At 42.6% G+C, this 12,825-nt stretch overlaps 1 protein-coding gene across 11 annotated transcripts in view; it reads left to right on the top strand.

The window, feature by feature from the left end:
* ARID1B (AT-rich interaction domain 1B) overlaps nt 1–12,825 on the top strand; it is a 437,415-nt gene that overhangs the window by 358,400 nt on the left and 66,190 nt on the right. For all 11 annotated transcript variants that reach the window (XM_027601115.2, XM_027601112.2, XM_027601114.2 and 8 more), the window contains one exon: nt 642–821. In XM_027601115.2, coding sequence (XP_027456916.2) covers nt 642–821 — 180 coding nt within the window. The remainder of the gene's footprint in view (nt 1–641; nt 822–12,825) is intronic.

Here is a 12,825-nt window from a genome sequence, read left to right as displayed (position 1 = left end):
GTAGGTTTGCGGGAGGAAGTCAGCGTTCTGTTTTGGAATAGCAGAATCTCCAAACCCACCCCTTGTTCACAGTGTACCCGTAAGGGGTGGCATGAGCTGGGGTTCATGGGTCTGCAGCACTTTAGGAGTCCAGGTGAAAGATCGTTGCTCATGAGATCAGGGGGCAGAGCAGTTCCGAGCAGAGGAGAGCAGGGTACTGGCCCAACCTCGGGAAGAGGGGCGGGATGTTTAGGCGGCCGGAGACGTGCATCCCAGAGACCGGACGCAGGGGCTCTGAGAGGGCACACGCAACGTGTCCAGCCTGGCAGAAATGAAAGGCTGGCAGCGTAAGGGGGGGCCGGGGTGTTACTGTTGCTTTTTGTAGGGGCCTCATCTCCCGAGAGAGGTTAAGCTTGCTTCCTCTTCTCTCTCTTCTCCTTTCCCCAGTTCAAGCCCACCATCCACTGGGTTGGATCCTCTAATGGGCTTTCGGAGTTAGGACTGGGGGAGGCCCAGAGGACCCACTTTGGGGTTGGAGACACCTTTAGATATTTCTTTAGGGGAGTCCCACAGCACCCATCTTCTCCCCCCTCCACCTTCCACACAATTCCATGTCCATTTTGTCACCTGCACTTAAATATTTCCATTTATTTCCCACCTAGGTTTTATGGCAGGCACACAAAGAAACCCTCAGATGTCTCAATATGGACCTCAACAGACAGGACCATCCATGTCGCCTCATCCTTCTCCCGGAGGCCAGATGCATCCTGGAATCAGTAGCTTTCAGCAGAGTAACTCAAGTGGGACTTATGGTCCACAGATGAGCCAGTATGGACCACAAGGTAAACACCGCTTCTCAAAAATGCATTGCAGTAGGCTGTAGAAGGTTTGTGAATATGTTAGTCCTTCAAGGTCTTAATAATATAAACACCTTTTAAGATCCCATTATTTGTTACCTGACTGACTCGTAAAGTTAATGCAAACCCACAGTCCTTCAGTTGCCCACAGTGATGGGAAGAATAATTACAGCAGGTATTCATTAAGCATTCATACATCAGACATTATGGTAACTGCTCTTTAATATGTGTGTTACTAATAAAGGAGTAAATCCGCTTCTGTGATGTAGTTTGAAATGCTTGTTGAGAAATAGACACAGGCCTTGTCTTCAAAAAGTTTCTGATTTAAAACTTGGGTTTCATTATGTTGAATTCTGGTTGTGTTCCCCCGTCTCTCCGTAGCTGTCTTTGTAACAATGCGCTCAGTACTCAGAAGGGTATTGTCTCATGACATCCACTCCCAGTTTGTCTCCAGAGTTCTGTGTCCAGTAAAAAGCAGCTCTTGTTTTCTCAGTGGTACCAGTCTTACTCTGCAAAGACACAACAAAGCCTGAAATGGACATGTCTTTCAAAAAGGATAAGGGGGCGCCTGGCTGTCTCAGTTGGGGGAGCAGGCAACTCTTGACCTCGGGGCTGTAAGTTTGAGCCCCGCGTTGGGTGTAGAGATCACTTAAAAATAAAATCTTTAAAATAAAAAATAAAAAAAAATAAAGGAAGATAAGGCAAGAGTCGACAAATGATGGAACCATGCCCAAAATGCACTGTTTACATTCTGCCTTCCTGGAGGTTGATGTATGTTTTGTCATGTACATGTAGGATCCTTTTATCAAGGTTTTTAACCTGATACATTTTTTTTCTAAGGCACTTTTGGCAGTAAGGCATTTGAATTTCGCACCTTCTTTATGTTTTGTTTATTTAAATTAGACATTAATGGATAATTTAGAGAGAATAAGAAAATCTGGCACAATTCTCAGAGTTTCCTCAAAAATATCAGGAATATTCCAAGTGAAGATGATGAATGCCCACTAGGATATTGTACTAAAACAACAGTCAAGTCAGGTCTCCTCCTGTTAAAGTCTTCTTCTTCTCTCAAGATGTTTGTGTGTGTTTAGCAAACCACTGAGCTCTGTCAAGGTTCGTTGAGCATCTCCAGCCATGAAGCCAGCCCTCACAAGGCGAGACGATCCTCTGAGAAGGCCTTGGCACCTTCTTGACTTTTCACCCAGTGTTCCTCAGGAAAGCTTTTCTTTCTATTTAGAGTACTTCACGGTTTGAAAATGGAGTTATCAATGTATTTGTCTTGTTCTTGAAGATTGCTTTTCTGAAAGATCATCAGCACCTTCAATATTCCCAGCATCACATGGTTTCCTTTCCTCGAGTTGCTTTATTATTTTACATCCCAACTCTTTCTGTTGTTAGGAAAAACGATATTAGAACCCCCAAAACAAAACTTCGTGGTTGGCCCCTTCCTGTCTTTGTCCATACGTGGGGTGGATGTAGACTTTGTGTTTTGCTTGATTCCCTTTACACCATGTCATTAATGGCTTCCTGTGATATTAATTTCAGTAAACCCTAGGAATTTAGGTCCCACCTGACAGTGGCAGTCTGCCCTGTTCCTGTTCCCTGGCAGCCCCAGGAGGCTGTGACATGGAGACGTTTGTCGCTGCGCTGAGGCAGGTCAGTGAGGCGCTCAGGTGGAAGCCCGCATCACTGCCCATGGGACCCATCCGGCGGCTGTCTTCAAAACTGGGTTTCTTTGACCCTTGTGGAAAGGAGAAAACTTTAGTGCAAGTCAGAAAAGCAGCTGTGATACACACAGAAAATGGGGGCTTGGGCTCAGAATGTAATTGGAGACAAGGTCAGAGCCTATTGTTCTCATAATTGGGAGTGGCTAAAGGTCTAGGACTTAGCCGCTAAAACTCACGAGGGCTTCGTGTGATCTTCAAAATTGGTCTTTCTTCTCTTAAATAATTCACTCTTGCAACCTCATCCTCTACTGTTCTCAGAATAAGGGAAGATAGAACTTTGACTATCTGATGAGTCTTTTGTGAACAGTTAAGAAAGCGCTTATGCTATCCAGTTAATAGCAGGAAAGGCCATTTCTACAGAATGGATTTCTTCGAATAAAACCCTCAGTTTTCCGGAATAATTGAACATTAAGGTTCATAATTTAAGAGCACTGAACCTGTGAGGGTTCTCCTCCAAACTGCTATATGTCCTTGGCAAATTGCTTTCTCTTTGGGAATTACTTTTCCTCTAGAAAATGAGAAAATTCGATCATGTTACTTTGGAATTTGCTTCCAATTCTAATGTTCTACAGTCTAAATCTTCCTTCAACTCCACAGCCTTTTATATCAGTGCAACCTGCTGGATCCACTACGTGACATTTTGGTTATATAGTCAAGAAGGTATTTCTTTCAAGGCAAAAATGCTGAGTGTAGGTTGATACTCGAAACCATTTAGAATAATGAGGATAATTTGCATACTCAACACTTTGTAACTTTGAAAACGAGTGGCCTGCATATCTGTCCTGTCTGCCGTTTCTCCTTCTCCCCAGTGACCTCTCACACACATCCACTCCGAGGTGCGTATCCTCCTGGGTCCCTTGACTGGCTCCCAATGCTGTGTGCTTAAAATCAGCGGCCTGGTACTCTGTGTTCAACTCAGAATTGTTTGCTTTTCCTCCTTGTATTCTCCAGCAAACACTAAATCACAGGAAACGAATGCTCGTAACATTGTTCAGTTCAACAAATGTCCTTACTTTTGTGTTTCTGTCTTTGTTGATCCTTTTAAGTATGACACAAATGAAATATTTTTTTCTTCCTCCTCTTAATTAACTACTGAAATTAGTAAAACATTCAGCTTACAATTTTGTGTTACATGTTTGAAGGTCTCTGAAAAGAATCACTTGTGTGTGACCCACAGAGAGGCCATCTGTCCCATCTTTTGTTTCTGATCCAAACTAGATAACTTTCTTCTGGGTAAGTTTTGTTTTTAAGAGATCTCAGAGGAAGATATCATACAATCTTTTTTTAAGCCTTTTCACTCTCAGGAGTAGCTTCTCCAAAATTGTTATTTAGTAATAACAACCAACATTTTATTACTGTGTCCTGGGTCCTGTTTGAGGTGGGTTTTTTGTTTGTTTGTTTATAGATTTTATTTATTTATTTGAGAGAGAGAGAGAGAGTAGGGGGAGGAGCAGAGGGAGAATCCTAAGCTGACACCCTGCTGAACACAGAGCCAGACCTGGAGCTCGATCTCTCAACCCCAAGATCACAACCTGAGCCGAAATCAAGAGTCGGACGCTCAACTGACTGAGCCACCCTGGCACCCCTGAAGTGTTTTCCATAGACTAATTCATTTAATGCTCACAACATGCTCTGTGATAGGTACTATTATCATTCCACTTGGCAGATGAAGAAACTGAAGCATACCGTAGGTAAACAGCTTCACCAGGATACACAGTGGTCATGCCAGGATTCAAATTCAGGCAGACTTGCCCATTTTCTTATTTAATGGGAAGCTGTGACGTTATCCACGTTTTGCAAATGAGCAGTTTAAGTAATTGACCCACAGTCCCACAGCTAGTAAGTGTTAGAGCCAGGGTTCAAATCAAGGGAGACTTCAGACACCACTCACATAGTCCCATGCCTCTGATGTACCCCCTCCTTGCTGGTTCATTGATTCAGTGAGCCACTGAAGAGACAAAAGACAAACTACTTGAGGAACAAGGAACATTTTGGGAGTACAGGCTTAGAAATACATCAAAGATACTAGAGATGAAAAAAAAAAGTTTCTATGAAGTTAAGGAAATTTTTAGAAATGTATATTAATACTGTAAAATCTGAATTATTAAATATACAAATGGGATTAATCCAATCTAAATGTTTGAAAATGTTTAATTGCAGTATATTTTATGAAATAGCACTTTTCTACCTTCAAGCAAGTACATATAGTAACTACCCCTATGAAGGTTTCCAAGGAGGGCCATAGAGACTTGCTTTAATAATAGAAAGGAGTTATGTAATTGACATGTTAATTATTAATGAATTGGGGGAAAGAGAGCTGAAACAAATTTCACCTTTATAGCCTTTATATTTCTTAAGAGCAAAGACCATCTTGTTTTTGTGTTCTCTAGAACAGTGTCTGTCACACCGACCACAAATATCTTTTGCGTATTTGTCACTGTTTGCAGAAAATAGGCATCTAGCCTTAATTTTGCTATAAATAAGCAGTTTTACCTTGGGCAACTAAATAATTCTGAGCTTAGATTCCCCTCAGTTCTCACTCACTTGTACGAGAGTGTCTGGGCCACCACATACAGCTGCACAGCTGTGTTGTATACTGATACAGCCCTGGGTTTATGCCTTAATTTGTATAGTGTGTGTCTTAGGAAGCAGGGATCTTTTAAGTAGGTGAGCCTGATGAGACTTTTATTTCTTTTCTTTTTTAAGATTTAATTATTTATTTTAGAGAAAGAGCGTGCACGCATGCGCAAGTAGGGGGAGGGGCAACGGGAGAGGGAGAGAATCTCTAGCAGACTCCCCGCTGAGCGCAGAGCCCAACACGGGGCTTCATCCCAAGACCCTGGGATCATGACCTGAGCCGAAACCAGGAGTTGAACGCTTAACCGACTGAGCCACCCAGGTGCCCTGAGACTTTTACTTCTAAATTACTTGATAAAAGGTATTTTCTTCCAGAGTTTAAAGGTTTGATTTTTTTGTTTTTTTTTTTTCTAAAAGAGATGCCTTCTGAAATAGTCTTTCTCCCTTAGTTAAAATATATTTCTTAATGCATTCAGAAAACTCCAAATCATACCTAGTTGAAATGTGCAGTTCCAAAATAGTGAATCAGACGTTAATAATGTTACATTTGTTTCGGTTGAAGAGGATCAACACATAAATGTCACTCACTGGCGGCCCCTAGCTACTTTAGAGTACCTTATAGGCCCATGACATCCTGGGTGTCACCATGACCCAGGATTTCAGTCTCTACTATTTTAAGTCCCGAATCTCAGTCTTATTATTGAATTACGCTAAATTCAGCCTCTCTTCGACAGAGGTGAGATGCGTCTGCCCTGTGGATTCATGTTTCCCCTGGACAGTGCTGCAGACTGACCACATCCTGTTCTTTGGCTTTCCAAAGGCTGCTTTCTCACTCCCTGTTCAGTTAACTCATTTTTCCCTCCTTGAAACCGGTTGTGATACACATGACAAATTATAGCCTCCTATTACCATATTACCATAGCCTTATTTTATGGTTAAATCAACAGTACTAGGCAAGTGTCAATTCCATGTTCTATATTATTTTGTTGTTAAAGAAATATTCCAGGGGCGCCTGGGTGGCTCACTCAGTTAAGCCCCTGCCTTCGGCTCAGGTCATGGTCCTGGGGTCCTGGGATCGAGCCCCGCATCTGGCTCCCTGCTCAGCGGGGGCCTGCTTCTCCCTCTCCCTCTGCCTGCCACTCTGCCTACTTGTGCTCTCTATCTGTCAATAAATAAATAAAATCTTAAAAAAAAAAAAAAAGAAAGAATAAAGAAATACTCCAAATCTCTATCTCACTAATATTGGGAAAAAGAAATTGAAGTAGGTCAGTTTACAGTGAAAGATTGTTAATGCAGTCTTCTTTTGATGCTCAAATTTAGTTTTCACGTTATAAGATTTAAGGATGAACTTTTCTTAATAGACTGATAACATCACAATTTCATCAAAACCCGGGAATTTAGGAAGGAGTGAAGAAAATTTAAACTACAAATCAACTTAAAATTTAAAAGAAAAACATAAAGCAGCTTTTTTTTTTTAAAGATTTTATTTATTTATTTGAGCCAGAGAATGAGAGAGAGAGAGCACATGAGGGCGGGGGCGGGGGGGGGGGGGGTCAGAGGGAGAAGCAGACTCCCTGCTGAGCAGGGAGCCCGATGCAGGACTCGATCCCGGAACTTCAGGATCATGACCTGAGCCGAAGGCAGTCGCTTAACCAACTGAGCCACCCAGGCGCCCTAAAGCAGCTTTAATTTTGACCAGTGTAAAACTTTTCCCTTGCTAATTAAAACCAACAGCACTCAAGAGTGCCGCCCTTCACTCCCCTCGCTGAAGAAGCACATCCTTGCGAAATCATCCGGTGGGCTGTTCCTCCTAAGGCAGGGCTTGGTCATGACAATCCCGGAGAGCACCGTAGAAATACAGGTGTGGACATTCGGCTTTACTTGACATCTTAGCAAGTGCCTTTTCCTAGGGCTCACAGTCCGGCCATTTTTTTCAAATGTTCGAAAAGAAATGGCTTTATTGAATGACAAGTGACAAATGGGTGAGGGTCCCCCTCAGCCCTCAGGGGAAGCAGGTCAGAGCTCCCCCTCCAGGCGGTGCACAGGGAGGCCAGAGGTGCTCAGGCAAGGCGTGACAGTGGTGACCCTGAGACTCTTTCATTTCTTACCATAGAGATTTTACTGTTTTACACTAAATTTTGCTATTGACTTGAGAGAATACCTTTTTACATTTTTTAATGTCAATGTTTACTTCTACTCAGTTTGAGAAATAAATTTGAATACCTGTGCATGATGAAAGTAAAATCCGACCTATGATGCAATATATAAAAAAAGAATTTCACTGATTAAAAAGTTACTAATACCGGAACAGTTTCTCTCTGTTCCTTGAAAGGTTCTATTTATTGACTGTCAGCATCCAACAATAGTTACAGTTATTATTATTTTTTTCCCCCCACAGCAACCTCATGGGACAGATAATCTTGTATTATACCCTTTTTACAGATGAGGAAACTGAACTCGGGAGTGACAAGTGGCTTTCTGAAGGTCACACGTAGCAGACGGTTACCCCCCTGCTCCTTGAGGGCCTGTGTTCTCTTCCGCACTCACCGCCCTGGAGTCAAGGGCTGCTGGTATCTGACGGTGCCCGTCCATCCCCTGGGCCTGTATGATGTCAGCCTCTGTAACAGTTATTTCTATGAAGATGCACTTCTTCCTGAGAGGCCCCCTTCCCCAGAGTGGCTCTCCTCAGTCTCCTTGGCAGGGACGCCTCCCCTCGCCATTCTGTATAAATCTGCCTCCATGTTTCTTCAGGGCACTCACTGGCGCACCACATGACAGGGTCTAGACTTCCTTCTTTGCCTGTCTCTTGCCACCAGAATGTCAGCTCTTTGCCTTCATTTGCTGCTGAATCCCCAGCCGTTCGCACAGAGCTAGCATGTAAGAGCTAAGAACTCTTTCTGAGAGAGATGAAGATGGAGAGTTCCAGAGACACTGGTACCTTTTTTTTTTTTTTTTTTTTTTTTGAGACACTGGTACCTTTTTAACCCTACCTTGATGCTTCACGGGGTTGGGGTTGATGACTCAGTGAATAAGAATTATCTTTAGGAGATAAAACAAAGGATCATTTTTGTCTATTTCTCTCTGTGCATCTATATTCTACGCACTAAACTTGCATTATTGTATAATTAAATTTTTTTAAAAGATTTTATTTATTTGACGGAGAGAGACTGCGAGAGAGGGAACACAAGTAGGGGGAGGGGGAGAGGGAGAAGCAGGCTTCCCACTGAGCAGGGACCCGATGTGGGGCTCGATCCCAGGACCCTGGGATCATGACCTGAGCCGAAGGCAGATGCTTAATGACTGAGCCACCCAAGTGCCCCTGTATAGTTAAATTTTTAAAGGGGTCCGTTTATGTAATATATGGAAAGAACCACCAAAAGTGAGCTGCTGAAGCCATACTGTGAGGTAGTTGACCTTTCCCCCTCTATTCCAAACTTTGTGCAATATGGTTATTTTTCTTACATTGTGAAGATTTTTTAAAATGCATGTTGATCTAGGGAAGATATGTTGCCATAAATACCAATTCCAAAAACAAATTCTCTCCATTCCCACAAATAATAGGATTTAATGCAACTGAAGGTAAGTCAGCTTTCATTTTGAACCTGCATTTGTGGTCTTCATATCTACTCAATCATTTTCCCTCCAAAGTAAGATCTAAAAGAGCAACATTGTGTTATCAGCCTGTGTAGAAAGCTAAAGTTGGAAGAAGGTTTTTGAAAAAAACTTTTTTTTTTTTTTTAACACAGAAAGGATCTTACTGAAACATGGTAACCAGCAAATAAACATGTGAAAAATGTTCAAAATCATTCTTTGTTAGGGAAATGAAAATTAAAGCCATAATGATACCCACTTGACACCTACTGGAATGGCTCATTTTTTTTAATTGACAATATCAAGGATGTAGAACAGTTAGAACTCAAACATTTTTTGGTAGAGTTTCTTATAAAGTCAAACATGCACTTACCCTACAACCTGGCACTCTCATTCCTGCCAAGAGAAATGAAACCTATGTCAACACAAAGACCTGTGTGCAAATGTTCATAATTGCCAAAACCTGGAAATGACTCAGATGTCCACAAAATTGAATGCTACTCAGCAACAAAAGGGAACAAGCCACTGATGTGTGCAATAATGTGGATGGATTTCAAAAGCGTGATGCTAAGGGAAAGGAGCCAGACACAAAAGACTGCATACTCTATGATTGTATGTGACATTAGGGAGAAGGCAAAACTGTAGGAAGAGAAATCAGATCAATTGTTCCCATGGGTGGGGGTGAGATTGACCACAAACTGGTAATTTTTTGTCATGATATGATAGAAATATCCCATGTTGTGGTGGTTATAGAACATACAGGATTGTTACTGTATGTAAATTCTATCTCTATAACCATGACCTAAAAATCATATTATATAGTAGACAGCTATAAGAAGTGGTGAACATTACTAACTAAACAATAAGGTAAATGCCTATTTAGCCCTAATTCACAAACATATTTATCATAATATATAGCTAATTAATCCATTTCATTTTTTCCTGCTCTGGGTAGAGTGTCTGGTCTGTGATTTGGGCACCATTTTACCCTCCACAGCATGGGGGTATAATACGGAGCCTTGCGTGTAGAAGTGATTCATAAGAAATTGTCGAAGCAAAACTTCGTATGTGAGTGGAAACACCTAATAGTTCAATAAAAGCAGGAAGCTTGGAGTATTGATTGTAACTAGCAAATTTAAATATTCCAGCGTCAGGTACAGAATTTTTTGTGATCCTCCTAAAATAATGATGACTCAAATAGAGTCTAGCTCCTCCTTCCTCTATCTGGTGCTTGAATATACCTCCTGGTGGGTTGAAATCTGAATTTATTTGGTGACCAATTTTCCGGAGCTGGTGTGCCAAGATGAACCCACTTGAAAACTGTGGGCTCTCGGACTTGGCTGCAAGACCCGTCCAGCTGAGGTGGGCTGGCCCAGCATCTGCTGCCTTCATTGTGCTTAATGCTGGATCCATCTGTTTTCTGTCAGAGCTAGTGCCAACAAATTACTAATCTATTAGAGAAACATGGAAATAAGATTGCACTTCTCATTCCTGGCTTTTCCTCTCATATTTTGCTTGGCTTACATATTTGGTTTTTGTTTATTTGGGGGAGAAAGATACGTAATCGAGTAGGCAAAGGGGGGAGGCATTAATCATTTTTCACTCCTTCCACACTTTTTAAAAGACGATGGGGAAAGATCATCAGTTATCCATGTTGTTGATAGTAGTATGATTGTTGATGATGACGGTGGCAGCTATCGTTTATTAGGGGACTCTGTGCTCGGCACTCTACTAGTCCCTTTGTACCAGGTCCCCATTACCGTCCTTACTTTACTGATGGCAAAACTGATGTTCAGATAGGTTAAATAACTTATCCAAGGTCATGCCGCTATTCAGACCCCAATTCTAGAGCCTGTGCTTTGTTCATCGCTGCCTCTTAAGCCATTTAAAGCCTTTAGAAAGCATTTTTATACGGGCATGTGAGTTTAATGAGGAAAGTCTTTAGCACTTCAAGGAGAAGAAAAGGGGACTTTGTATTTCTTCTCCCAAACAGAGGCCTCTATAATTAGAACATATTCCCTTGACGTGTGCTTTTGAGTGCCAATTCATGAAATCAACCCAGCTGATTGAGGAAAATGAGACTGGGAGCCCAGCACTCAACGGGCCTTTCTAAGCACAAGTCTGTGCGTGCGTGTACGGGTGTGCCTGGTGATTGTGCTCTTACACGGACCCCGCCCGCCCGCTGTCGGGAGACCAGCTGCGGAGTCGAGCAAAGCCACTGAACCACCCCTCTTCCTCTTAGCATGCACCAGGAATGAGAAGGAGGAAGTAGGGTCCAGGGTTACCGACCATCTCGGTCATTTCTTTCCTTTGTGTCCCTTAAACACAAAGAGTCTGACTGCCAGTGGTACCCAAAGTGCAAGAGCCCGGGGTGACAGAGTTTCTCTCTTCCGACCGTAAGCAGAGTTCAACAAAATCAGGAACTTTCTTCTCTTACAAAACTGCATTGTGGGCCTCGTCTGCCATAACCATGTCTAAACGCTTGTTTTCTGAAACAAGATTAAAGTGTTATTTCATTTCCTTCGAAAGCAAAGCGTACATATGTTTTCACTGAATCAGGTTTCTTCCCAAATGAGTCACTTACCAAGTGCTGGGGGAGGACGGGAGCTAGTAATCGAATGAATATGTGAATTAATTTCATTTGCATTCGAACTGTGAATGAGTTTATTTATTTTTAATAAAAGCAAGTGCCAAAAAAGGGCACTGTGTTCCCTGATGCTATCAGACTCTGGCAGCGAGGGCGTGTGAGGTCAGTGAGGATGGAGAGGAGAAGCCTTAAGTCTGCCCGCAGAGAAGTGTTCTGAGGATTGTGCTCCCGAGAAGGCGTGGGAAGAGGCAGGCCAGCAGCCTGCCCACCACGCCGTGTCCCTCACAAGCCGGGGAAGCATAAGGTGCCCTTTCCACCGCGATGGTGGGACAGGAAGACAGACGGGGACCTTATGTGGGGGCCTGTGGGGTGGGAGGTTCCAAACCAACAGAAGAACTTTTTATAAAGAACTTTAAAATTGATGAACAGTGAATGTCTTACCTTTTACTTGGAAACAGTGTCCGTTCGATTATTTCCGAACGGACGAAATAGGCAGAGTATTTTCTTAGGAAAAGGTGGTTTAAATTCGAGGAGCTGGCCATAAAAGACTGACTCACGTGGACCTGGGTGGTACCTGAGGTCATTGGTATCACACCTCTCCTGTTCCTTCTAGTCTGTTTTATCTTCCTCTCCATTTCCAGTTCCTGAAATTGCTAGTGCCTCACTCTGTTGTCATTCCCCTTTAGGCTTTCTTTAGCCTTCCAGAAGACATTCAGGGTCAAAGAGTGCTGGTTGTCACAAGTCCCTTTCTGTGCTGGTGGAGCACTATATTAGTTGGTCCTAAGGTTGGTCTGAAGCAGGGGCCAGCAGATAATGGCCCACTTTGTCCCACCACCTGTGTTTGTAAATAAAGTTTTATTGAACACAGGCACTCTCATTTGTGTATGGAGTGCCTTTGGCCACGTCAGGGCCATAGTGACATTGTAGTTGAGACCATCTGGCCCATATAGCCTAAAATATTCACTGTCCAGCCCTTTACAGAAAGCGTGCCGGCCCGTGGTTGGTGTGAATGGTGACCTTCCTACCATCTGCAATAAAGAACACACTTCATGGACACCCGAATAAGAAAGCTCATGTAATGCACCTAACAGAGAGCAAGTACCCAGTCCTTGTTGAAAAGTCCACAGATCTTATAGATTTAGGTGATGCAGCTTTACATGTGTGGACTTAAAAAAACCTGGTTTTACAGTAGTGATGATATGTCACATAAGTACGGTTTTTCCTTAAGCATTTGAGAGACCACACGGTAGCGTCCTGTGCTTGGACTCTGAACACACAGATTACCTGAACGCGAACCGTGCCTTCTCTGCTTAGTAGGCACATGACCTTGAGACAAGCTCCTTAACATCCTGTGCCTCAGGTTTCTCATCTCTAGAATTAGGATTGCAATAACAGAGGTCTCTTAGGCTTGATACAAGGATTAAATGAGTTCATACAAAGAATTTGGAATTGAGCTTAGCACATAGTAAATATTAAGTATTTGCTTTTATTATTGTTACTCATCAAA

The sequence above is a fragment of the Zalophus californianus genome, chromosome 7 (assembly GCF_009762305.2).
Source record: "Zalophus californianus isolate mZalCal1 chromosome 7, mZalCal1.pri.v2, whole genome shotgun sequence".
NCBI lineage: Eukaryota > Metazoa > Chordata > Mammalia > Carnivora > Otariidae > Zalophus > Zalophus californianus.
Note: the sequence above shows the minus strand (reverse complement) of the source record. Positions and strands in the feature narration are given on the sequence as shown.